At 42.8% G+C, this 27,816-nt stretch overlaps 2 protein-coding genes across 5 annotated transcripts in view; both read left to right on the top strand.

The window, feature by feature from the left end:
• Positions 1–6,543, top strand: part of adssl (adenylosuccinate synthase, like) — a 17,953-nt gene extending 11,410 nt beyond the window's left edge. The window contains exons 8-13 of the mRNA XM_050034437.1: positions 187–313; positions 401–555; positions 2,481–2,605; positions 2,719–2,816; positions 5,378–5,527; positions 5,636–6,543. Of these exons, the coding sequence (XP_049890394.1) occupies positions 187–313; positions 401–555; positions 2,481–2,605; positions 2,719–2,816; positions 5,378–5,527; positions 5,636–5,688 (708 nt within the window). The 3' untranslated portion in view covers positions 5,689–6,543. The remainder of the gene's footprint in view (positions 1–186; positions 314–400; positions 556–2,480; positions 2,606–2,718; positions 2,817–5,377; positions 5,528–5,635) is intronic.
• Positions 6,544–6,676: 133 nt separating this feature from the next.
• LOC126383714 (potassium channel subfamily K member 4) overlaps positions 6,677–27,816 on the top strand; it is a 31,562-nt gene continuing 10,422 nt past the window's right edge. Inside the window, exons 1-5 of one of the 4 annotated variants that reach the window (XM_050034358.1) lie at positions 6,677–8,195; positions 8,522–8,600; positions 8,704–8,757; positions 25,013–25,142; positions 25,435–25,717. In XM_050034358.1, coding sequence (XP_049890315.1) covers positions 25,529–25,717 — 189 coding nt within the window. In that variant the 5' untranslated portion in view covers positions 6,677–8,195; positions 8,522–8,600; positions 8,704–8,757; positions 25,013–25,142; positions 25,435–25,528. Of the gene's footprint in view, positions 8,605–8,703; positions 8,758–25,012; positions 25,143–25,434; positions 25,718–26,849; positions 26,971–27,816 lie in introns of those variants that run through there. The other 3 variants (XM_050034341.1, XM_050034349.1, XM_050034366.1) reach the window with 3 other exon arrangements.

Here is a 27,816-nt window from a genome sequence, read left to right as displayed (position 1 = left end):
AAGGCGTTTGTGTGCATAAATGAGTAAAATAAATTAACTAAATTAATGAATTGAATCAATTTCAAAGTACCGGTATTTTCCAAATGCAGTATAGTACCGTTTGGAATACTCTAGTACCGCGGTACTATTTTAGTACCGGTATACCGTGCAACACTAATCTCTACTTTGTTGGTCTCTGTGTTTCAGGGATACGCAGAGAGACTGCGTCCTCTGGTGACTGACGGGGTGTACTTCATGCACAAAGCTCTTACTGGTCCCAGTAAGAAAATCCTGGTGGAGGGAGCCAACGCCGCTCTGCTGGATATTGACTTTGGTGAGGAGCGCAGGGTTTGTGGGATTCATTATGAAGATGGATGGATGTTTTGCCTCCTCAGGTTAACACACGTGTTTCTCTGCTCAGGGACGTATCCGTTCGTGACGTCTTCTAACTGCACTGTGGGAGGAGTGTGCACAGGCCTTGGCGTGCCTCCATCGCACGTCGGCCGAGTGTACGGCGTCGTCAAAGCGTACACCACCCGGGTGGGCGTTGGTGCTTTCCCAACAGAGCAGGATAATGTGAGTAAAGACACGTTTGAAAAATAGATGGTTTCTCAGTGTGTTGATGAGAAAGATCCTGCTAATTGGGGCTAAATGTTTTCAAGCTGAGAAGTTGTCAATGTTGAGATTAAAGGGTCAAATTCATCACGCCGGCTTCTCGGGTGCTAAGCAGCAGCTTTTTGTAAAATAGCCAACAAACTCCATCAGGCTGAGGAGATATGTGATGTTATCATCAGGTTGGCACACTCACAGCAGCCGAGCACGCTGAGCTTCAAGATATGAATGACCGTTTGTGGTGTTATATGACATCATTTAACTTATAATGAGATAATTTTCTATTAGGGTGAGTTGGATTTCTTCACGTGGTGTTCATTTTCTCTTAATTCTGAAATTATTTTCACAATTGTGGACTGGAAAATGTGGCAAACACACCAGGAGAGCTCCTTTCAATTTAAAAGCACGCAAACGTGGATTAAAATGTAGATTAACGCACAAAACAAGCAGTGAAACCCAAAAGAGTCACGTCAACATTAACAGCATCCTCAGGACACACAAACATGTAACGGTTACTAAGGTGAGTCAGCAGTCCACAGAAACGTTTCAGGCTCAGAATATATCCGTGGCTCAAACTCAACAACAGCGAATGAGCTGCTTGATTTTTAAAATGCACGATGCCAGATGGTGTTTTCCTAACAGCAGAGAATGGAAACGTGAGAAGAGGGAGCCAACAAAAGACTTAGGCCCTGTGTCCACCAAATTTTTTTCCCAGCTGAAATAGGCAGGCGCTTCTCGGTACACGCCCAACTAGGAGCGCTTGCTGTGTTTCTTCAGCTGAGATGTTTTGGTGTGGTGTCTGGTTGCCATGATACGGAATATCTGCAGAAGTAAAAATGTTGCCGCAGGGTAGAGTACTTGCTCTGGATGAAGCAAAGGCTGAAGCCCATAGGGACAAAAGACAGACCCACCAGTCTGTGTGGTTTTATTAGAGAAAATTTACAATATACAGTATATTAATATCTTTCTCCTCCATTTTTGTTGTTGTTGTTGTTGTTTCACACTCTTGTGCATGTAAGATAGGGTGTTTGGTCTTCGTGTTATTTGTCCCTCCTCCGCTGTGATTAAACAGCTGTAAAATGTGAAAGTGACCAGCGCAGCTTTTATTGCAAAGAATTAAAAAAATATACTGGCCTCAGGAAAAAAACACTGGTGGATATGACCCGTAAAGACACTGATAGAGCTCGTAGAGATGAGCACTAGAGACAGGGAACAAATAACATCAACATGTATAGAGGACAACAACGACATGCAGTCTGAGGTAAGAACAGAACAAGATAGTAGTAAGTGTAGTTAAGCTCACACCGAAGTGTATAAACCCTCCCTCATTTTGAGGAATGAATTTCAGGCACTGTAATAAATTGAAGCCTATTGTATTAGCATTATAAAGTTCCATTTAGTACCCAGCTGTAGCCATTGGAGTGACTGATGAGACGAGAGAAGAGTAGTCAGACCTCAGGGACATCATCAGTTTTCCAGGTATTGAGGTCAACCTCAGGCAGTTGAGGTTACATAGGCAGACGTGTGGTCAGACGGAGGTCAGGTCAAATCTGTGACATTGCTGCGAAAACCTTTGTGGGAAGGTGGAGAATAACCTTGCTCTTTAAGAAGACTCTTCAACCCCAGCTGCTCAGTGGTCGACTGTAAAGGAGTGTGGTTGTACTGGGCAGCTTCCACATGTGGGTGTGAAACTGAGGCAGTATGTGACTGTTAAAGGGCGTGTGCAGCTGACTGTCTCTTCACAAATTAAGGTGTCAAAATGGCAGAATCAAAACGATATCCCTGAAAAATGAACAGATTTTAAAAGTGAAAATAGTTTTTCCAAAGAGGATGTTTTGCTTTTGTCGTTCACAGCTGACAGCGTGTGCCTCTTGTTTGTTGTATTTTAGGACACTGGAGCGCTGTTACAGTCCAGAGGGAGAGAGTTCGGCGTGACGACGGGCAGGAGGAGGCGTTGTGGTTGGCTGGACCTGATTTTGGTCAGATACGCCCACATGGTCAATGGCTTCTCTGCGTAAGTAACTATCTCACCATTTCAGAAGATAATTAGTTTCAGTTAAACTTCACGACACACTCTGACTGTCTGTTGCCATCAGAGCTGAACAGAGTGACTTCTCTCCTTTGCAGAATCGCCCTGACGAAGCTGGACATTTTGGACACACTGCCAGAGATTAAAGTGGGCGTGGCCTATAAGGTCGATGGACAACCTCTACCAAGTTTCCCCGGTAAGTCATTCCCATTTAGATGTTTTATAGAGCTGCTCTTTGTCTGCCCACAACAGAAAAATAGTACTGGATGCAACATTGCAACAACAAGCATTAGTTTAATCACTAATCACTTCAGATTAGGTTTTAGTGTTGCCTTCAAGTAGGGGGCGGAGTCTGAGGCAGAGTAGGGCTGCAGCTAATGATTATTTTCATTATCTGTCAATTATTTTTGCAATTAACTGATTAGGAAGACCTGAAAATAGTGAAAGATGCACCCCATGAGTTACAGAAACATGACAGAACCTACAGCTGTATCCGACCCACAGCTGGAAACCCAAAGATACACACATTTTGATAACATAAATCCTACAAAATAACTGGAACAAGTGCACGTGTCTTTTTTTTCTTAAATAAAAGACTTAGATGATCATGTAATGAATCAGTCGTCAAAATTTTCCATTCATTTCCTGTCTGCATTGCATGGCTACAACACAAGGTGTAAATGTTTGCTCACATTTATCTCAATTTCCGGATATTCACGTTTAAGACCATCCAAAATGTTTTTATGCCAGAAACATTATTACTGTAAACACTGGAGAGGAGCTGTTTACTCCAAGGGATAATCATTTTCAGAAGTATACTTTGGTTACAGGTCTCTCTAATGTCTTATTTTTACATAGGTCAGCGTTTACTAGCAGGAAGTGCAACATCTTGGGTTTTTAAAAATCTATTTTACAGCAGATTTGAGGGTGCATTTATCTTCTGTATCTCTCTGCGTGCGCCGCCAAATGGAGCAAATTGAATTGTTAAGATAATGAAGCAGAGGATGATATAACAACTTCTCTCTTTCTGCCTCATGCGACACTGCAGCTGCTCTCGGCCAGCACGTTATCGCCGAACTCCCCTCATACATTTATCATCTTTATGGTGCTTGATGTTTGATGAAGTCACTCTCATCCTGATCTGGATTGTTTCTCCAGGTTGTGCTGCAGGCTTTCAACAATTAGACACTTCAGAGCATCACATTATATCAGATAATAAAACATAGAACATAACAGTTGTCTTTGACAGTCTATCGTCATTTGTCTGGGGGTCATGGTGTGGTGCAAGCAGCAGCAGGCAGACGTATGTAGATAAATGCACGTAATGTGGAACCAAATTTCACAAGCAATAGATCCACCTGGAAACTAAGCTGTATGCCATTAGGAACATATGCTGAGGTTAGCACGATGTAAGGTCATAGCTAGATGGTAACTGTAGATTCACGAAAACTGACGCTATCTGCTTCGAATTGTTCTTTTCTTGCTGTTTTATGGTGTGACATCACTGTGGTTAAGGTCTGGTTTGGTTTAGGCACAAAAAGCACCTGGTTAGGGTTAGGGAAGCATAATGGTTTGGGTTGAGTTCTCATGAGTCTGGGGTAACCATCTCGACCCAAGTGGATTGGCATGCAGTCAGTCTCACTATGAAACACTGGAGCTGAAAGACCCGTCTGTGAGTTCATGATCAGCTACAGCAGCAATGGAAAGAGAGTTGTGTATAAGATATGGACGGTGTGTTGGCATTGCTCCACCATTTAAAGGCCCAGACACACCAGTCCGACATCAAAGAACTAATGTCAACAAAGGGCAGCTGTTGTCGCTTTACGTCACCTTTGTCTCAGCCAAAAAGTTGCACTTGAACACTCAGAGACTACAACCAATGGCCAACTAGTGCAATGGTTCTGTGCCTGCAAGTGGCAGTAGTCTGTATTTGTCATTAAGAAAGGAAAACCGGAAGACCGACAGGACGGATTTAGACGCTGGTTAGCCAGTTAGCACATTAACAACACAACCCAGTGACTAGAGAAAACATAATTGTACGTAGTGTAACAAATTTGTGTTAATCTCCCTCCCTCGACTTAAGCCATTTGTTTGCTTTCCTCAAGTCTGTCTCTCGTCTCGCGCACTGAGCTGAACTGCCCTTCAGAGTGATCTCATTCACCAACAAGCTTCACCAGCTCAGACACCAAGTCAACATGCATCAGCCGAAATAAAGCAGACATGGTCTGACTTGTGCCAACACTGAGGGACACCCCGCTAAAACTAGGGCGACTGACGCTCACTGACTGCCCGACATTGAGGGCTAGGGTTGCAGCGGTATTCCCGTTTCTGGGTAGACTGTGATGTCTATTATAGAATGGTGTCACTTATATGCGTAAAACATATGTTAGACCGAAAATAAGTCTTCCATTTTCATTACTTTAAGGGTCATTGTGACTGCTGATAATAACTACAGTCAATCCTGATCTGTTGTTCGTACAGTGTAATACAGAAGCATTCTGTATTTTTGTAAATAAGATAGTTTACCAAAGTTCCTAGTGGGCAAAATGCTTCCTCAGCACCAGCAGGAGTTTATCTGTCTTTGACACTTGTACTACTGTCTGTTCAGAATACATGAAAAGAAACGTATCCTTATGCATTTGTTTTGACGTCCATTCATTACAAGACCCCTACAGTCTTGTAAGGAATCAGTAACTGTAAACCAGAACAAAAACATTTCACCTGTCACTGACTCGTATCGACATGCTTCTGTTGTAGCAAACATGGACGTTTTGACGCGGGTGTCAGTGGACTACAAGACGTTTCCCGGCTGGTGCTGCAGCACTGAAGCAGCCCGGAGCTTCGAGGAGCTGCCGTCGCAGGCACAGAACTACATTCGGTTCATCGAGGACTTCCTGCAAGTGCCAGGTTTGTAAAGAGGCACTTTGCATTAATGGATAGACTGCAGCCAAATTGTTATTCGCTTTGCCAAACCTGCCAGTCACATCTTGTCTTTTTTTTTTTTACTCATTTCAGTGAAGTGGGTCGGAGTCGGCAAGTCCAGAGAGAGCATGATCAAACTGTTTTGATCCGACCTGCCAGCCTCCTCAACAACAGCTCAGATGATAACTTCAGGTTTTGATAGGATTGCTAGAGGAGTTTAAAATGCAAACTCTCCTAAAGGAAATACTTCACCAGCAAGGCTATTTGTGAAACGTTTAGTTGCTGCCTGTGCGTTACATTTACAGTAATTCTTCTAAGAGATAATTTATGCATTCCACATAAGTTTTCCTATATTTATTAGGTTGTTAATTTTTAAAACATGATGCAAACGGATCAGTTATTCTTTATTCCATTCCAGAGTAAATTGTTTATTGTTTATAGCTTTTGAAGCTGCTTAACCTTAACTGATTTGTTCTCCATGTTATTTTTAAAAACATTTGAAGAGCCGTTGATGAACAGATGCAGAAGCCTTCGTATTAAAGGGCACAACACGATAAAGCAAGAGATTATTTTCAGGCCTTGTAATGAGATGGAAGAACGATTGAAAGCCATCGCGCAATCACTCCGATTGTGAACTTTTCTATTGAACAATTTTAAAACACTTTAAAAACATGAATGCATCTCAGTTAAGTTTGTAACAATATTTTCACAATGATTGTTGGAATAAACATTTTTAAATCATCAGAACGGATAATTCAACACTAAGCAGTCTGAGTTTGAATAGATGTTTTCTTCATAATAACTGGGGGAACGTAATTCCTCGTCCACACAGAGACATTGGCTGGTCTTTGAGAAGTTTGTGTAAATGTAAGAAAATGGCCAGTGAGCAGTAATGTACCAGGGTATATCTCAATATGTTTCCTACGCCATTCATTCATTGTCAATGATGTAAAAGACTTTTACTCAGCTTGCTGTTACCAATAAAAGGAAACTAACATTTAGCGTTTCTTTAATTTTGTTGTTTTCATTAAGCTGGTAAATGGTTTGGCCTAAATAAGTCTGGGAAACATGTTTGTGCGAAGGTAATTAAAGCTGGAAAAGGCGAGGAAAAAAAAGTCAGAATTTGAATTACACTTCCCTCCTGCAGCGCTTCCCTTTCTACCCTAAGACCCTCCCACCAGACGAATATGTAGGAGCTTTATACAGTAAACCAGTGTTTCCCAAACAATGATTTATTTAATCCGGTTTCATTCTAGAGTTTGGCACAGCCCCTCCATGCCCCGCCCTGTTTATCAGACCACAAATAAGAAAAGAAGTAGCTAGTTAGCCACCCCACAGTCCCTCCGCCTAACTCCCCTCAGCTGAGGACTTAGGACTCGCTGCTCACGAGTGGGATTGTGACCAGCAAAAGTGCCAGGGATAACCTGTTTGCTGATCTAGTAGGGAGTCGGGGCTGTCTGGTCCCCAGGAGGTGGAGTTTGCACTGGCTGGATTCTGCAACCACTGACTGGAGGTCCGTCTAAAGAACTGCTACCACTCTAATACAATCGTTTCAGATTTCCTTCATTTTCAGGCTGGTTCTGTGGATTTGGAGCTAAATGTTGTGCCTGGGGCACGTCGCGTATTAATGATACTCGTTACCTGGAGAGGTTGGAGAAAGATATATGTTTCTTCCCTGTTCCAAAACCAGAATCAGACCCTGAAAAGTGTAGGGTTAGCTAGCTAGCTACTGAAGATATAGCCTACTGAATGTATACACATGCTGCTTTTGCTTTTTAATGATTATAACAGTGAAACAAAGACCGACCCTGCTGTACAGGAACCAGTGAAGGGAAGCAGGGACACTTTGCTGATGTTCAACCAGCTGTGTGTCATCACATTGTGCACAGATGAACGCTGTTTGACTTCCCTCGGAGATCCCTGCACAGAGGTCCGGCTGCTGGCAGCAGCACGGGGGCGAAGCCAAACACCGTTCATCTGCACACACTGTGATGCCACACAGCTGGTTCAATATCAGCAAAGTTTCCCTCTATATTCATTGTCTTGTGTGGTGATCAGCAGTGATGTGGTGGTTCACTTCTACACTGTGATCTGTAGCCTATAGTTCGGCTTTAGCTTTTAACCATCTTTGTCTTTGTAACCTGTTGTTGCTGCTGAGTCAGTTTGGCATCCTGGATATATCCTTCAAACACAGACTGTAGACCCCTCTTTCTGCTTCTCTCTGGAATCACTGTTTCATTTTTCCAAAAATATGATAATATTTCTTCAGGGAGTGCAGTTAGTTACAGTGTGGGCTCCATGTTTACTGCAAAAGGTCAATTCATAATAAACGTTAGTTACATAAACCTGAACTTGACGTTGCAGCTGTGAGCCTTTAGCACCAGTTAGCAGCAGCATAAATGATTGCCAGCACTTTCTCTCCATCTCAAATGCTTCACTGATACAGACACGTCTTTTGTCTGGGTCTGCCCCGGGGCCTCCTACCAGTGGTACGTGTCCTGAACACCTGTAACGCGAGGCGCCCAGGAGGCATCCTGATCAGATGTCCGAACCACCTCAACTGACCCCTTTTGACGCGAAGGAGCAGCGGCTCTACTCTGAGCTCCCTCCAGATGTCCGAGCAATTGGTTTATTTTTTACCTCCGCCAAGGAGGTAGTGTTTGTCTGTCTGTTTGTTTGTTTGTTTGTCTGCAAAATAACTCAAAGGTCTGAATGGATTTTGATGAAATTTTCAGGAAAGGTTGATAATGGGACAAGGAACAGATGATACAATTTTGATGGTGATCGGTTGAAGCCAAGTGGATAAAATAATAAAATGGCGGGAAATCTGAGCTGCTTGGCAGAGGTCTGCGCTCTCCGAGTGCTTTTCTAGTTTTCATAATAATATTCCTTGTACGGGTTTAGAAGTAAAATAGGGTAACCAAAACATTTCTGGTTGTCCTATTAATTATGCACACATATCCTTTACTGGCTGTGCAGGGTGGTTCATATGAAGTCTGCACTTGGGAAGATGTGTGATCCTGTGTTGCTGCGTTGCTGAATGTCTCCACAACAAAATGTAAGTAAGTTTGCTCTAATCCAAATTTTCATATTGTCGATGGATCAAATGAATTTAGTGATAAACTCACAGAGAATTATTACCGGACTGCACTTTCCCTCAGGTCTGCAGAGCTTTGGTTCATTCTTGTTCTCATCAGCGCTCCCAGATGCAGCAGGTATGGAATCCTGTTTCTGTTGATATAATAAAACAAAACCTCTTAAACATTAAACAAGAATAAGAATTTGAGAGAATAAAACTCACTGAAGTGAAAGACTGTCACCTCAAAAGTAAAACATAACTTGCAAACATATTATTTGTGTAGTCATGTAAACTATTGGTCTTACTTTTTTGATAACACGAGTTCCCACTGGCATCTATCGTTTTTTTCCAACCCACTTTAGATGAAGCCACGCCCACTTCCATGTGAAAATCTTGAGGGCTGCATTTCCATGGAAACCACACTCATGGGTCAAGGGAAATATGACAGCTATAGTAGCTTGAAAACAGCAATATAGGGCACTGAATTTAATGCATGTACTGTTTATGAGGCTACAAATGAGATAAGAATTAGATAGCACACCCAGTGGTCCCTCAACCTCGGTCTTTGCAGTAAGGAAACTACTGTGAGAAAGGGAAGAGAGTGGGCAGCAGCTACGGAGACAGACCTTCAGTTATCACCCAGTTGATAAAAATTAAGCCAGCTCAAACCCCAGCAGTGGGGATCACAGCAGACTGGTGGCCAGCAGCAGCACTGGGTCTAACCCGTGTAACGGCAGCAACAGAAAGTTTGCTTATCTGTAGGGGAGGCAAGGCAGTTTGGGATCAGACCCTCTGCGCTGTGTTTGCATTGGCTGAATCAGAGTTGTTAGGTTGCACTTACTCTCTGGACCTGCCCCCTACTCTGGCGATATAGTCTCCTTGCAGCGGGGAGTGCGGCGGAGGGACTGTGGTGCGTGCTAGCTGGCTATCATTTGTCTCATTTGTGATCAGACAAACAGCTTATTCAATGCTCCATATCACTATTTTTTAAGTAACTGTAGCTGTCACAGTTCTCAGGATCTGCATGCGTGCAGTTTTCAGTGGAATTCTGGCAAGGCGACCAAGAGAGATGACAGCATAACCACAAAGCTGACAGTCAGGGCAAGAGTCTGATGAGAGAGAAAGAAGCAGAGGGAAACATAGACAAAAGGAAATGTTATGTACATGTTAAAAAGTCAAAATCCAATACTTGCACCATTGCACAAATAATTTGCAGTTTATAAGTTTAACTTCTGAGAGGACATTTCTGCTTCAGTGAGTTTAATTCGATAAAAAGGGAGCTGAGCCGGAAGGCAAAGCTTTCGATTTACTGGTCCATCTACGTCCCAACCCTCACCTACGGTCCTGGCCTCTGAGTAGTGACCGAAAGAATGAGGTCACAGTTACAAGCGGCCAGAATGAGTTTTCACTGTGGGGTGTCTGGGCTCAGCCTTAGAGATGGGGTAAGGAGCTCAGAGTAAAGCTGCTGCTCCTTCGCGTTGAAAGGGGTCAGTTGAGGGCCCAGGGGTCCTTGGCGCCTTTCATTAGAGGTGTTTGGGCACGCCCCACTGGTGGGAGGCCCCGGGACAGACCCAGAACACGCTGGAGGGATTCTTGTCTGACCTGGGAACGCCCTGGGGTCCCCCAGGAGGAGCTGGGAAGCATTGCTGGGGAGAGGAATGTTTGGGGTGCTTTGCTCGGTCTGCTGCCCCTTCGGCTAAGTGGATGAAGATGGATGGATGGATGAGCTCAATTCTCCCTCAGATTCTTATTTTTTGTTTTGATTTAATATAGTGACACTAATTCTATATAGCAAACAGCTGATTTCAATGGAGAAAGCGCAGATAAACTCAATGTACCCAATCTGCTCAGCGCCAAACAGCAGATAACTGGTGAACATAAAAACAGGTGTGAGGAGAGTCAGAGTTGGAGTTACATTCTCTAGGTGGCCATAAATGATAATGCTGCTTTACGTCTGCAGAATGTGTAAATGCTTCATCTACTTTACAAGTCTTAGGTGGACAGATATCTGCACTCCTCTTTACGCACCTTTCAGGCCGTCAGCCTGCCATATATTTCACTCGCTCTTTCATGCTCTACACGCTCCTCGGTTAGTTGACTTCCTCTCACGATTTAAAAGCTTTTCAGAACCGGGAGGTATTAGATTAAAGTGTAAAGTGGATTCCTTGGCAGATCGATTAGAGGTGTAACAGTGTCCTGGAGCTTCTCAGATATTGCAGTCTTAATGCGTTAAAGGCCCTGCACACCCACACAGGTGTTTTCTCAGCTTTTCAAGCTCATTAGGCCTCCGATCAGGTTGATGTGTGCTGGGAAATTATGTAATGTCATTAAAGTCTGCATACAGATGAGAATAGAAGAGGCTGTGGGGAAACAGGACGGTCAGGGAAGCGTCAATCAACCACGGACAGGTAAATCAGCCAACTATCAACCACTATCAGGTGACATAACAAGAACGATGGATGGATGGATGGATGGATGGATGGATGGATGGATGGATGGGTAGGTAGGTAGGTAGATAGGCAGGTAGATAGGTAGATGTATGGATGGATGGATAGATAGGTGGATGGATAGATGGGTAGGTAGGTAGGTAAGAAGGTAGGTAGAGAGAGAGAGAGAGAGATATGTGGATGGATGGTTGGATGAATGGATGGATGGATGAATGGATGGATGGGTAGGTAGGTAGGTAGGTAGATAGGCAGGTAGATAGGCAGGTAGATAGGTAGATGTATGGATGGATTGATAGGTGGATGGATAGATGGGTAGGTAGGTAGGTAAGAAGGAAGGTAGGTAGAGAGAGAGAGAGATGTGGATGGATGGATGGATGGATGGATGGATGGATGGATGGATGGATGGATGGATAGGGAGAGAGGGAGGTGGATGGATAGATGGATAGAGGGGAGACACTAAGCAAACACTAAAAATCAATGCACACCATTGGGACTCAGAGCACTTGTTGCTGTTTGGCACATGGGAGAAGTTTTCCCACTGGCTGAAATCTATTTGTTTTAACCGAAACCAAATTTTTTCTTCCCAACCTTAACCAAGAGATCCCTGTCTGACAGAAAGCCCTTTAGTTAAACTTCTCCCAGCTGCTGCTGTTTGTAGATTATGAGACTTGTAGATTTAGTTATTAAAGTTAGCCATTCACAACACTGGATGGCATAATTCAGATATTATGGCAGACATCTCCTCCTAACCTCGCGTTAGCCTTTTGCTCATTATAATATCTGAATCATGAAATCGCAATGACAGAGAGCCAACTCCATAACTTCATAATCCACGGACAGCAGTGTGTCCCTGCTGTGTGTGTCACTATTAAGTGTTTAGTGTTCCTTTGTGTTGTGAGTTTCTTGCATTTTTTTTCTATATGCTGCTAGCGCTCCAGATAGAGCCAAAAAATCAGGCCCAACTCTACATCAACCTGCACATTTTCCACCACAACCCACCACAGCAGTTTTGGGCCCAAGCTGGATTAAAAAACCCAAATGTCTCCTGTAAAAGAAATACATATTTGATTTTTTATATATATATGTATAAACATTTATCACAAGCTAAAGGCTGATGTGTTTCCTCGCACCATTCCTCCTTCTTTTCTTCCTTATTGTCGTCTTGTGCTTGACAGGTTTGGCAGAGTGGGCTGCGCCCCTCGGTGCATCTGTTGTGTGATGATGATCTCTGCCCTTCACTGCTTGTCACGCACATCTCTCCCACTGCTGGGGAGGCAGAAGGAAACACTGCCAACCAAGTTGAATTTCAAATATAAATATCCACTGCTAAACCAAACTACCGTACTCTCCTTTAATCACAGGAACCCGCTGATCATTTAGCTGCTTTTAAAAATCTTCCAGAAAAAGACGAGTGTTTGTGCTGCTGACCTATAGGATAAAAAAAATGAATTTTTCTCATATTTTTTTTCCTCCTGTACGTTGAAAGTGCATCTTCCGTTATATGAGCAAAGTTGCAGACGTTTGCTAACCAATCAATTTCCAGTCCGAGAAGTCCCTGCATCATCAAAAATGGCAGAAAGTGAGCTTACAGTAGATGCAAGAGGGCTTAATTGAAAATAAAGTGCTCATAATAGCGGTGTAGTCCTCCTCCCCCCCTCACGTTTCTGTCTGTCCCCCCCTCCCTCCCCTCGCTACCTCTCTTGTGTTTACTACCACCTTCCTTTACTAGCACATTTATCATCAGGTCAATCAATTTGAGCATTTCATTCAAGTGTAGCTACTCCTCAGATGTTCATCCTTCATCAGATCCGTCTCGTTTTTTCCCACTGGCTGGACGTAAAGTAACTTATCTTCATACTGCCAAGCTAAAGCAAAGCTAAAATTGAAAGGACACCTGGAAGTGAAGCCGCCCACCTTCAGAAAGTAAGGCTTTTTAATTTCGTTGCACTGTGTGACCAGGAGATTAATGGATACAGATGATTTTATATAGTAAAGTATGATCAGAAGGTACTGCAGAGGTGTTATCCATTTATCTCCAATTAACTGAAGTTTGTATTTCTGTTTTTTTTTTCATATATTTGACCTATTTATGGTAATGAAGAATCAGAAGAGTTTCCCTGACTGTAATTTATGCAGTAGGAGGGAAACCTTTTGTGTGAACGATGCAAAAACGACCAAGCTTCTGCTTCCCCTGCAGTATTTCCTCCCCGTGTTCCCCACAGAGCTTTCTGATTAACATCGATTGATCATTCATACATAATCATTCCTCTCATCTTCACACTGCACCGTGTCATGACTTATGTGGCCACAGCAATCAGACACCTGTTTCATTGCGGTTGGACTGTGTTAGGTTTTTGTAAGAACCCACAGACGGCGGCTCTCGCTCAGATTGAATTGAAGGAGCTAAATGTGTTTAACAGTTTATTTGGTGAGTGCATAGAATAAATCCAATTCTGCCACTCAGCAAGTGGAGACCAAGTACTAAGTATTGGCAGGAAAAGATGGAGAAAGACGTGTCAAGTTCTCATCTCATTACATAGACTCATTTGACAGATGCATCTATATACATTCTGAGACAATGGACTTTATGGGCTATATGATGATATAAGTCAAATCCATAATGTGTTTGCTCATTTGTTTTTATTTGATTTCACTTTATTAGCAGAAAATCCCAACAATAATTTAACCAAACAAACAACACCATACAACAAATGCTACATATCACATCAGACATTACGCAAAGTGGATGCCGAGCAACGAATACGTTATTTCTTATCGCATCTGGTGTGTAACCAAGGTTCACTGAGGCTACTTAGATGCCATACTCGGATTTAAAAGGTTGACAGAGTGAGGAACAAATTAATTCCTCAACCTGTGGAAAATAAAACCAATAAATAACAATCATGTCTGTGAATAAACCAAAGCAGGAACACTGTGTAACGACCATGTCATCTAGCATACACTTGAAATGATACCAACACATACTGGTCTAATTTCAATACCTCTTGCAACTTGATCCATTTATTTGTTACAAAAAAATTTACCAAGCTCAGCACTGATCAGAGGAGTTTCAAGGGATAAAAATGTCAAAATCAAAATCAGATTTACCCATATAGCCCATTCAAAGACAACCGCAGTTGACCAAAGTGCTTGAATATACAGCAATATAACATACACACAAGTATAAAACAGACTAACACCGGTAAGAGCAATTACATACGTGAAAAGATTATAAAATACTAAAATATTAAAACCACTACAAACAACCAAAGGCCATTGAAAACATGTACATTTTAAGATTTGTCTTAGAAGTGTCAATGGAGGGGGAGCATTTGATTGAGAAAACGCACGATCTGCCTTACCCACCAGCCTCGATCGTGGGACAGTTAAGACATTGTTCTGAGGATTTAAGAGATCGGGAGTTTGTGTAGGGGCAGAGAAGATCAGAGAAGTTCCTGTGCAGGAGTGTGATGAGAAAGGGGTTTGATTTTTAAAAGACAAGTGAGGCAGAAGGGTAACATGCCTGGCGATGCCTCAAAAACATAAAGGAGGCAGCGTGTTTGCCTTCTATCACGGAGAGAAGACAACACCGCGTTCCCATATAGTTCACAGCGGTGAGCTCTAAAACCACCTCCAGTAATATAATGTAGAAACTGTGATAACTGTTTCCAGTGATTTCAGTGTGGATTTAACTGCGTCCATGTATAAAATATCACCAGTACCAAAGATTGCCATTATAGTTGATTGAACAGTTGTCATTTTACGATTTTCTCATTTCTTATTCAATAGAATTTCTTTCTAATTCCATTTCTGGGTACAAATTTGAGGCACTTGTACTTGAGTATTTTCTTTTCATGCTACCTCTACCTCACTTCATTGCAAAGGGTAATATTGTAGTTTTTACTCCACTACGTTTATTTTAAAGCTTTAGTTACTTTGCATGTTTACATTATTAATACAAAATGTAAACAAAGTAATAAATTATATTATTATGGATTCAGAAAGCCATCATAATAATAAGTAGCTTGAATTAGCTCCACCTAATCAGCTGTAGCGTTAAAGTGATAAACATATTAACACATTAGTAATTATAATCCAATAAGATATATCAACCTAATCGACATCATCATCAAAACATCATCAAACCATTGTTTATTCAGTGAAAATTGATGCAGCATGAAGTTCACATTCAATGTGCTAGACGGATCCAGGTATATAAGAGCAATCTCAATAAAGTGATGAAAAAAAAATCTGTAAAAACAAATAAGTAGCAGCATGTCAATCAAGAATTTAAATAGCCTTGTGCGTTTTGAGCCTTACTACTGTAAGTAGCTCATACATTAACTTTACGTTTCAGCATCGCCTAGGTTAACATGTGGTTAAGTTTAGGTGCAAAATAACACCTGGTTGGGAGAATGTAATATTTTGGCTGAAAATACCGGGTTAATTTTGTGACACAATCCTCGCTGGAGAGGCCGCAATGTCACAGTGAAAAATATCTGATTTTGTGGCACTATACCCGGTGGAAAAACACAGTGAAGGCTCACCTAGGTGTCACACCATCCGCCTGATTACAAAGTCTGCTCATATACTGTCACTTTAGAAACGTTGATACGAAACATATGAAACATACAAATATAATGTATTTGTGGTTTGCAGAAATGTACAATGTCGACGTCTTCTTCTGATGACAGGGCTGTATATATTATTCTTAAATAGGCCATTCTGCATGATGAGTACTTTTACTTTTGGTACTTAAAGGATATTTCGATGCTGATACTTTCGTGCTTTTAGGTGAGTATGATTTTTAATACGGGACTTCTACTTGTAACAGTATTTCTACACTGTAGTATCGCTACTTTTACACTTCATCCGTCAGTGATAGCCACTGTACATATCTTACTAAACTAGTAAACAGCATATCATTGTGCGTTAAATGTATGTCAAATATTGTTTTTTATGTAAGCTGCATGCTATACAGCAGAAGAACAAACTGTACATTTCACAGTATATTAGTTATTAAATTCAATTCAATTCAATTTTATTTATAAAGCCCAATATCACAGTTTGGCTCAGAGGGCTTTAGGGCATCTGACATCCTTCTGTCCTTGAACCCTCACAGTGGATGAGGAAAAACTCCCCCCAAAAAACCCTTTAACAGGAAAAAAAACCCAATTGATTCCATGGCTTAAAAGTTCCTGATAATTAGGGCGTCGTGGCTTAGTGGTAGAGCAGGCGCCCCATGTACAAAGCCGCAGCGGCCCGGGTTCGACTCCAGCCTGTGGCCCTTTGCTGCATGTCACTCCCCCTCTCTCTCCCCTTTCACACTTGTCTGTCCTATCCAGGCTAAAAATGTCCAAAACAATATCTTAAAAAAAAAAAAAAAAAGGTTCCTGATAATATACACAAAACTGCATTGATCAATATTTATACATCATATGACTTCCCACCCCTTTTGGTTCCAGTTAAGAGTAAAAAAAAAAACAGATTTAATGTTGCCGACTCATCTTGCTCAGGGAGGGGTGTGTCAAACATTTCATCCAATCAGATGTGACGGATTGATCTGCAGATGTGCTGATCAGCTGATCAATACAGCAACATAGTGCCATGGTGTGCAACTAGCTGTCAGGATTTCTTTCCCAATTCCCCAAAGAGCTGTGGTTGTGTGTTACTGTAATATGGGGAAACTTGTATGTCCTGTCAACAGAAGGAATCTTTTTAATTGAAATAAATGGTCAGAGACAAATTTTAAATGAACTTGCTCACTGAATCATGCTTGAAATCAGTGATCATTGGGTTTTGATATGTTTTAACTAAGCAGTATATCAGGTACAGCTGATATCCTCTGTTCATAAATACTTCAAGTCCAACCGAAGTTTAGTTTCATGTTCATTTTTTTTACTAAATAATACACTCTGGCCCTTGAAAAGACTCAATAGAGAGTTGCAGCTACACAGCAGAACAGCCACACACCCTCATCACTCAGTAACGTTCCTCACTAACCACCGACCACCACAGCAGTGAGCTAATGGGACCACTCAGTCTGCTCCCTCCCAGGAACTTAACTCTACTGTCATGGCCTGTCGCGATCTCTCCCACTAACACCACCTCCCACTTCATGGGTACTAAATGTACCAACAGCACAGAGCTCACTCAGACCACTTCCTCTGAAGTTTTCCTCACCAGCACGTTAATGGAAATCAAGTATCACGTATGTTTGGTGGGACTCAAAAAGAAGTGTATAAGACTATATTTCTGCTCAGTTACTCTCAGTGGTGGCTGCCAGGTTGGAGCAGAGCTTCCTGGATGTAAATGGCAAAGTGTGCCAGCGCGATAAATCAGGTTAAGCAGGATGAAGAGTTATTGTTCAGAGAGAGACTTGGAATTGGAGGTAGTACAAGTAACGGTACAAGGTCAGTGCAAAAGGATTGAATGTGGCATCACAGCCCATTGGTCAGAGGAAAATGTTGGCATTGTACCTTTCTGCGGTACGTATCATATCAATATTTCTAAAGTCTTGTATTCTAAGATATGAGCTGCCTTTGTCATCAGGAGGTGGAGGGGATGGTGGAGGGTGTGTCACCTTGAGACGATGTCTGCCAAGCTACAGACCACTGTTTGAAACCAACAATCAACAACACCCTTTATGATTGATGATTTAGGGAGTCATTGCTGTGTTTCCAGTGGCTGTTTCAGCACCAGACATGGGTGTTTTGTGGAGACATGTCACTGTTTTTACCAGCTGATGTTTTGGCACAGAAAGCAGTTGTTTTTACTGAGATGTTGTTTTTCCTGCCGGGATAGTGCCATGAAAAACAATGATGTTTTTCCAGCGTGGATTGTGCCCCCAAATGGGGTATTTTAGGCCAAAACATATTTTTTTTTACCATAACCAAATGTTTTTGTGTCTATAGATCCTTTGACTGTTAGTAAATAGTATGACATTTTTTGGTGGGCGGGGTTTAGCTGGAGGCAAAACAATTCTCCACAGACGTTAGCCAGTGCTAGTTAGCGAGTTCCGCTTGTTTTAGACAATGGAGGAAGATGATGCGAGTGGTGCATTCAGAAATACTACTCAGAAATATAAAGCTCTGTTTCTTCAAACATCCGAGCTCTCATTTTAGTGTCGAGCGTCAGACTGAATTTACGAACGCACCATGTCAGGTCACTCACTCTCCAGGACTGCAAGTGTTACTTGAATAAGTAAACACTGACCAACAGGACCAGACTGGCCGACCCGTATGCTCTCACTCAGTGGATGGATGATGTCACAGGAAGCTTTGTGGTTGGTTACTGTGCCAATCTTACAGAGGACGACACTTGAACGGCTTCCTCCGGTTTGTTTTGCTATCAAAGCTAACGTTAGCTAATGCGCTAAAAAGTTAGCGTTACAGAGAAATCCAATATTCCTCTTAATACCTCCCCAGTTTCTGATGAGGTGGACATGATAACCCTGGTTACACATAACGTTATTCATCCCTACAACAGGAAATACTTTTTCTCTAACCTGATATGAAGTGCGGCTCCACATGTGAGCATTTTTGATGATGGCCTCCGTCCAGTCCTTTCGTCTTATCACATTTAACCATAGCTGTCTTTGTCTTTGTTGACGGTGGCGGCTGATATGTGATAAAATTTTTGTTTTGAAGCATGACTCCTGTTGTAGCACCAAATAACACAAGACGACATCTTAAGACTCCTGTAGCCTACAGCCCTGTGGTGGAGAGTCGTGATTTGCCTCCAGCTAACAAACTGACATCATTGTGACATCCACCCAAAAAGGGTCTATAACCACATGTTATCCACAGTGTTTTCAAAACATAAAGTTTTAACGTATCTGCTACAAACTAATGTACAAATGTAACATATCTGTGGTTTGTAGAAAAGTTCATTGCCAATTTTTTTCTGGCGACTGGATTGTGCATCAAGACACTAGTTATCCTTTTGCCTTAGCAACCACCCAGTCCCCTGAGACTTAGAGTAATAATTAGTTACTTCTTGCTCCTGATTAGGATGGATATTATTGAATGGAGATGTCAAGGATTGTTTGACTGCTTATTGATTGATCACCATCTTCCCCACCCAGCATCTACAGAAAAAGACTTCTCACATCCTTTGTGGTCAGAAGCAACAACATTGATTCTTTCAGGAGGCAACGTTGGTTTTCTGCAAAGAGCAAACCCAAAACCAGCCATTAAAAATCAAATGAGTTATCTTTTATGATTAATTCATATTCAGGTGATGACATGTATTCACAAGATGTGGCGAGCTGCTCACCATCAAGTTCCTGTTTGTGTTTTCCTGTAAAATGTGAAATGCTTGTTTAGCTGAGTAATATATTTGATCTCCACAGACAGTAGCAGTTGGCCCTGACTGAGCAACAGTGAAGCATCCTGGATTCTCGCCCACTTGGCTTTGTAATCTTAGTTTTCTGTCTGTGCGGCCCATTTGTCTCTGTCAAAAAACAAGAAAACATAACCACATTTCCTGTTTTACTATTTGTAAATGTGATACAGCCTCGGCCTCACTTCAGTAGTTTCTTTTGACCCTCTAGCAAAAGAAACGTAAGCATTTCTGAAATATGTGGTCAATTGGAGACCAGGGGTCTCATTTAAAACAATGCGTAGGATCCATACTAAAAATGTACATATGGACAAAAGCCAACAATGGTGGGCACCAAAAATATTCGATAGTTTCTACAGGCTTCCACCTGATCATCTGCGTCGCCAATTTCACACCTCCAAAATGTTTGCATGGGCATACGCCTCTTTCAGGCCTCGTTTTGTGCGTCTGCAGTGTTTTTAAGTGAGACCCCAGCCCCCCAGGAACACTGCTCAGCCATACCTTCATTTCTCCCAGTGGCCATTCACGGCATTGCATTGACAAAATCCCCTGCGGCCCAAAAGATTCTCCCCATAGACCACCATTATCAGAGAGATATCACCTCGAACTGCATAGAAGGTCAATTATGACTTTTTATAATGAATATTTTACCCATGGAGGTTTATATCTGTAAAACTTTCCTTAAGTTGAGAAAAGCAATTTAAAAATTCATGACATCATCACCTCAATTTGAAGTCTATGAAGCCCCTTTCCCATTTCACAAAAAACCCACTAACACTCACCAGCATCTGGCTTTTTATTATAATGGGAAAGGATACAGTAGACACTCACATCCAGGTCTAACGACTCTGCAGTAGTCACAGGTTTTTAACAGCTCGGGCTCTGATAAGCATTGTCCGAACACAACACCCTCGTAAACACACCAATTTTAGACCCCTTACCACCCCACAGTATTAACAGTGGTTACATGAGCCTCAAAACCAGCCACAACTCAGCCCTGGTTACATGAGCCTCAAAACCAGCCACAACTCAGCCCTGAGCAGAGTGACTGTCTGCTACTGACCATTAAACAGACTGCAGTGTTCACAGCTCCACCTTTTAGTACCAGATCTGTGTGCTAGGTACCCCAACAGAGGGGGGACCAAAAATGGGGACGGTACAGAACGGTTCCATTGGTACCATCCACAACTTTTCACAGTGGAAACGGACAACAAAAACCTACTGAACTGAACTGTACCGTACTGCTCGGTGGAAATGAAGCTAATGTAGTTGTCATTATTCATCTATGCTGGAGATGCATTGCACAAGTGTGAACAGCGACGTATCTCTGCTGTCCACTTGTGTTCAGATCACCATATCACGTGTTAACACCAGGTGTAAACAGGCTCCTATTTTGGTGATCCCACGTCATTTTATATGGCTAACAAATCACAGTGAAACTCCCTGCAGCTTTTCAACCTGTACCACTGTATGATCAGGCTGACTATTACATTAAATAGAAACCTGAGGATGATCATCTTACTGATTTGGAGTGATGTAACGAATCTAATAATAACACTATTAAACTTTGAAACCAGGAAAGTCCAGATCTGGCTGGTTCTTAATGATACTTGAGAGGAACATCTCAGAGTTTACTACAGTGTCCTGGATCGGCCTGAGAAACCTTATCCCCATCCCTGTAAACACACACATGCACACACACACACACACACAGAGAAAGAGAGCAGCAGCAGTTCTGTCAAGACTGTGTGGAAGATGGGATATTGAGAGCAGGGTGAGCTGGCTTCCCCCTGCAGAGTCGGCAGTGTAACACCCATCAGACGTCGATGAATCTCAAGCACTGATCCCGTGGATGCATCTATAGGACTGCAACCACTAATGCATGATCAGAAATTCAGTTTAACACTAGTTAAGAGAGGAAAACTATGGATTATGTCAAATTCTAGCAGACTGAAAAATGAAGCTGCATTATGTGTTTGCAACAAACAAAGCAGGTCCATCTGAAATTTTAACCCACAGTATGAAAAACAAACTGATGAAGCTGAAATCTGAAGAAATAAATCCATAACCCATCGCCATCTCCACCTTCATCTGTGCTGCTCGCGCTCTCTCTGTCTCTTTAATTCACTCTCTCACTCTCTATATAAAGTCACTTTGATTGAGTATCTTTTTCTCTCTTGTGTGCTCAGCCTCCCTCCTCATCCTCACTCACACACACACACACACATCTCCCTGTACAGTATGCGGCTGACCGAACTCATGAAACACTATGCATGAGGCGACCGGTACTCTGGATTCTTATGATCCTTCATTTTGAGGTAAGCACACACGGGCTGGACTGTCTGGCGCGTTTGGTCAGTTCCATACGTTTTACGGACCCGGAGGGACACTAAGTGGTAATAAAACGGGATTACTATGGCTATTGCTCGGTTGCATCAGCAGCAGCAGAACTGTTGGCACTTAATGCAAGCTGTATAACAATTTCCTTTTGTCTACTGGTGTAGTATCTGTCTGGCTTTCTGTGTTGCAGTCTGAGGTAGGTGTGCAGCAGATGTTGGATGAGCAGTTTACACACTCAGTCCCAGAAAATGCTTCAATACTGCTTTTCATGCAAGTATATTGTTGCTCACATGGACAATCACACATGGATTGCCAGTGCATTGAATGTCTATAAGAACCAGGCACTTAAATGAATCTTACCAGTGTAGATATGAGTTTGTCTGCTATTTTCTGGCTTTGATGTGTTCAATTTCTTAAGTGGACAGTGTCTTTGTGAATTCCCAGCAGCTGTAAAACTGTTTGGGGAGAAGTGTATATTTTGCTGTCACCATATGACAGTTTATTGCTCTAATTTTGGATCAAGATCAACGGATCTGCTGACTAAAGAGCTGCAGTCACCAAACTTGGGAAGACAGGAGCTTGTTTTTTTGCTGTAATTCTGGCTTGCAGTCCAGTGATGCAGAGTGAATTGGAAGTGGCAGGCCTAACTGGTCCAAATGATAAAATCTCTCCCTCTTAAATCATTTCCGAAATTTCCGGGACAAAGGGGAGTGTCGGACACAACTATCAGTTTTCTCAACTCCATCGCTTTAACAAGGTAAAGATGCATCAGAGTGCAGAACCGTGGCTCCCGTTTCAGTTTTAAATGAGATTGCCATCTTGGTTTGAGTCGACAGTGACCCACATTATCACAGCGGACCAGGTTTCACAGCTGGACATCTGAAGCTTCTGCTTCTTTAGCACTTATAAAGTCTGAATCTGCTGTGTTTGGAGGTACCTGAACTTGACTATATTTCTTCTCCAAAAAGGAAGTACACCTTGATCTGCAGTGAGGCATCATTTTCATCCAGAGCAGAAACTCTCCTTTTTCTCTACCCAAAGTTCACACAAGTGTGGGTGGACTGAAAAAAGGCTGAGCTGTCTCTGGTCACAAACAAAAGGCTTATGTGGTGCATGTTATTAGAAGATGGCCACAGAGAATGTTTTATGCTGAAAGGAAAACAACAACAGGCGGTTTCGGTCCCACAACATGAGCAGCTCTTAGTGTGACACCAGGGTCGTTGCACAAAATTTTGTACCTTATACACAGGCATTCTCTAAGGGCCCCTGCCTGCATCTAAAGCCCAGTTCAGACCAAAAATTCGCAACAAGATGAGACCATTTTTGAACGTTGCAGAGAAAAGTTGCAGCAGTGTGAACTGGCCGGTCTGAGCTTGACTCAAGCCGGCTGATGGTGTCACCTGCAACTCAGCTGGTCAAATCTCTGGCGGCTGGTTTTAGAACACAGAGCCCGTCACCTGTTTCTACAGCCAATCGGCTTTTAGTGAGGTCCGCTGGTCAAGTCAAAATGGCCGCAGACGGCGTGTTTGCTTGCAGTGGCAGGTGCTCTGTCCCAGCCGAGCCCTCCGTTTCCGTCCTCACGGTTGGTCGCTGCTGCGGCTCCCTGTAGGTGCTTATGCCCCGCCCACACACACATTCTCAGTGACTGATTAATTGGCGCTGGTTATTCATATCATTGTGGCGTATTTATTATGAATACAGTCCATTTATTGCTTGTTTTATGTTTTTTTGCTGTTTCATCGCTACTACCAATGTAACTGTAGCCAGTATCTCACTATCACTGTTGGAAGATTTATTTTTGTGAGGACGTATCCAGTAGACTGTGTTGTTTTTCTTTGTTCATTATTTTGTATCTACATAATTTAATGTTAACTACATTCATATAGTGTTTACATATTTTATTTTGCGCTTTTACGTTAAATTTTGAACTATTTAATATTGCGCACCTTACGTGCAGGTAATGAGAGTTCTGATCGAGTTATGCGGAGTGATATGGATAAGATGTTCAGTTGTCCTACGTTCTTTTTCGGACATTAAATTAGGTCACACAGAGAAGCTGTACCCGTTCTCCTACCTCACCCACAGCCCTTCTATAGTTCATATAGTAACTAGTAAGTTTATAGGTAAGACATGAGAGAGAAACCTGCCTTACACTATCCTCAGTCATATTTTAAGAAGCTAAAAATTATATTCAGCCACAAAATAAGCCTGAAAAGCTGCAAATCAGAACAGATGTACAGAGAGTTGTTGCATAGAGATGATACACCGTCTCATGTAGTTGCATTGGTGTGAACCGGCAGGTTTTTAGAATGTTGCAGAACACTGCATTGCAAGTAGTTGCCTGTTTCAACTCATCTCGTTGCGAATCTTTGGTCTGAACTGCGCATAAGGGCCCTGACACACCAAGCTGACTGTTGGCCATTGGTTAATATCAGGCTGTGTGTTCCGCACCGTTGGCCCTTGCCGACCCCCGTCTGCCCTTGATGGCTTTTTTTCCGCAGATTCAGCATGTTGAATTGTCGTCAGACCCGGCGGAGCCCATTGGTGACTGAAATCACTCAGACTACTTGTTCAGCTCAGTGTACGTGGAGAAAAATGGAAGTGAGGAAAGTAACCAAACGACTAAAGTCAGGAGGGCGTGAAATCAAAACAAACTTGTTCTTGTTCTTTGACAGAAACAGTTCATGATTGTTTACATTATTGTTTGCTAGCACACTGTAAATATTATTTGTTCTTTCATCATCAGGGTGTGTCTTTAATGTGCTAACTGACTAACTAGCGTCTTGTCCTGTCAGTCTCCTGGTCTCCCTTTTTGAATGACAAATACAGACTACCGCCACCTGCTGGAATGAAGAGTTATTTCCTCTCATGCAGGCGCAGACGTGTGCTAATTGACCATTGGCTGTGGTCTTTGTGGTGTGTTCAGATGAAACTTTTTGGCTAAACACAAGCAACGTAAGGCGACGCAACAGTTGGACTTTGTCGCCACTAGTTCTTTGATGTCGGTTTGGTGTGCCTGGGCCTAAACAGTTATTCATTCTAGTATCTTTATGGGCTCTTCTCACATGAGGGTCCTGTATACTCAGTCCTCTTTCCTCACCCAGTTCTACGCCCCTGTGTGACACTGCAAAGCCTGAGAGCCTCCCCTTGCTGCTGCCTGTCAGTGAGGATTATCTTCACCACTGACTGCTTTCATGTAACTCAGAAAATTGTTCTTGTTTTATTTAAGAAGCAATGCTAAAAATGTCTCTTCTTTTTAAGTGTCCCCTCCTTCAGAGTGTGAGGTGGACGGGCTCCCCAGTGGTTACGGATCCAGGGACTCCATCCTCAGGCCCGGTGCAAAGAGGGACTGGAAGAGACGAAAGCGTGGGCATCTTAGGCGGATTGACAGGTAAGCTCAACTGTTATGTGTGCATCTCTCTGTGTATTCATCACATGGATCGTTTGTTTTACAGTCACTTTGCAGTCACATCTGTTCGAAGTGTCAGACAGGTCAGATGACTGGTGTTTTATCGGGATGTTGCATTTACTGTGTGTCAGCAGTGTGGTGAGGCCTGAGTCCATTTAATGCCTCATGTGCAGCTAATAGGCTGGCTGCTGGAGGCCTGTAGACAGCCGAGGTTGCTGGCAGGTGCTGTGGTCAGTTTGAAACCCTTGTGTTCGTGTGGTTGCTGATGTTTCAGCTGCAGCAGCTGGGATCCAGGCACCGCCACCACCAGCCCCGAGGCTGGAAGAGAGAAACAGCAGCCTTCGTTTGGACTGGGAGGAGGTGTAGCCATGCGCTGCTCCACCCTGCTCGGCATCCTCACGGGGGTGCTTCTCTACTTGGTACTGGGAGCTGTCGTGTTCCGTGCCTTGGAGACTCCGCGAGAGGAGGGCAAGCACATGCAGCTTCAGGACACGCGCCGGTTCTTCCTGATGAACTTCACCTGCATGGGCCCAGAGGACCTACAGACCCTTATAGAGGTACAGTAGATCTTTTGGAATATTTCTAAATGTTTAACAGATAGACAAGCGCATATTAACAGTGCAGTGTCGGCAGGGAGAGCTAACTCCCCTCTATTCTTACGATTCCCAATGGGCGGGGCATCGTGGTGGGTACAGGAGCTTAAGTGCCTCTTATTCTTGTGCTCTCAGTCTATAAATGGATATTAGTGACACACCATAGCCATTTTTGTGCCAATTTTGTGCCCAGATTTTGGGCTTGAGTCCTTTTCAAATTAAGCAATATCAAACAGCAGATGTGGGACCAAGTCATTGTGTATTTTGCAAGATACACGTAATGCCTACTGTACACTAGGAGCAGACTTTGGTCTGACACCGTCTTACATCTAAAGACAATGTGAGTTTTCTGTCAAACACTTGAGATTATTTCCCATCCTGCTCCCAGTGGAAAATATTACACCAAACTCCCTTTAAGAAATATGACATATTAACATTTCTTATGTGTCCACAAAAACACATAACTCTAGAAACACAAGATAAAAGACGTCATGTGTTCTTGTAGTACAATCCATTAAGATAAACTGTATTTGCATATAAATGTTACATTTTGGATTTTGTTGCCTCACTGAAATTTTACTGGGAAGAGGCCGTGGGAATGACCGGCTTCCTCCCACAGTTCAAACACATGCAGGTTATTGGTGACTCTACATTGTCCGTAGGTGTGAATGTGAGTGTGTATGGTTGTCTGTCTCTATGTGTCAGCCCTGTGATAGTCTGGCGACCTGTCCAGGGTGTACCCTGCCTCTCGCCCAATGTCAGCTGGGATAGGCTCCAGCCCCCCCGCAACCGCTAACAGGATAAGTGGTAATGGAAAATGAATGAATGAATGAATGATTTATCTGCAACAATAAAATCTCTGGAAAAGTTGTTTGTTTTAAGGCTGGCATAAAATGAGTCAAATCCCAATCCTGAACTTTGAGTTTTAATCCAGTCAGAATGCGCTCTTCACTAAATATAATGCCATTTTAGCAACAGAGTAATAATATTTGTTGGAAGTTGTTGTGTCACCATCTGTATGCAAACTGTCTGCAATTAGTTTTTTGTTGACCACAAAATAATCTTATTGCTATCATTTTTTCCATCTGGTGCTCAGTTATGTAACTTGAGCTCTTCAAGGTTCTCTCCTGCAACTTGACTGGATGCTGTCAGATTGGTTCAAACAAAGTGGATCTGGGGAATTAAGTGTCGACTTGCTGGGAATGACTAATGTTGAGGTTAGTTCAATCAGGAAATATAGGGAAGTGAACTGACTCATGGCCTTTTAAATAAAATACTTTTTAATCTGTGGGCTTAGGGAATAGTACCAAGTATTATTAAGTCAAAAGGCTCAAATCCAAGTGAAGTCAGGAGTCAATGCTGTTAAAGTCTAAGTGGAGTTTCAAGTACTTTTGATTTTCTCAAGTCGCGTCTTAAAGCTCCAGTAGGCAACATTGTTTTGGTATAACTGAGTAAAAATATTATAATATCCTCTAAGCATAATGTAAATCAAGTGGTCTGAGACAAATAATAGGTTTCTGCACCTCACCATGGCTTTGTGTTCAGCCTCTAAAGAATCAGTATCGTGCTGATGTGCATCAACCAATCAAAGGTCAGCTCAGACCACTGCGTTCCTATTGGCTGTTCTACTGCATATGCGCGTTCCCGTGCCGCTGGCAGAAGGGGAGAGCAAGCGGCAATGGCGAACAGTGCACCAGGTAAAATAGCTATTCCAGCATTGGCTACAACTGCCTACACGGCTAAACCCAAAAAAAGGAAGACAGAACCCCGGATCCCTGGAGGGAGTGGAAGGGTGAGGTGGGGCACGGCCCGGCCGGAGGGCGCGAGGGTCGGCCATGGGAGCAGAGCCAAGTGTGTGTGGGGCCGCGAGGGAGTGATGGGGAGGGCTGCTGTGCGGTGAGGGAGAGCCGAGGCTCTCAGAGAGGGAGAAATAGAACCAAATAGGATAAAATACTCGCGTGCTCGTCTGGTAGGAGGGGCTCAGGGCGAACGAAACCTAACTCAGATGAGACTCAAAAATCAACCATTTTCAGGCTTTCTACCTACTGCAGCTTTAAGTCATC

This window comes from Epinephelus moara, chromosome 3 (genome assembly GCF_006386435.1).
Source record: "Epinephelus moara isolate mb chromosome 3, YSFRI_EMoa_1.0, whole genome shotgun sequence".
Taxonomy (NCBI): domain Eukaryota; kingdom Metazoa; phylum Chordata; class Actinopteri; order Perciformes; family Serranidae; genus Epinephelus; species Epinephelus moara.
Note: the sequence above shows the minus strand (reverse complement) of the source record. Positions and strands in the feature narration are given on the sequence as shown.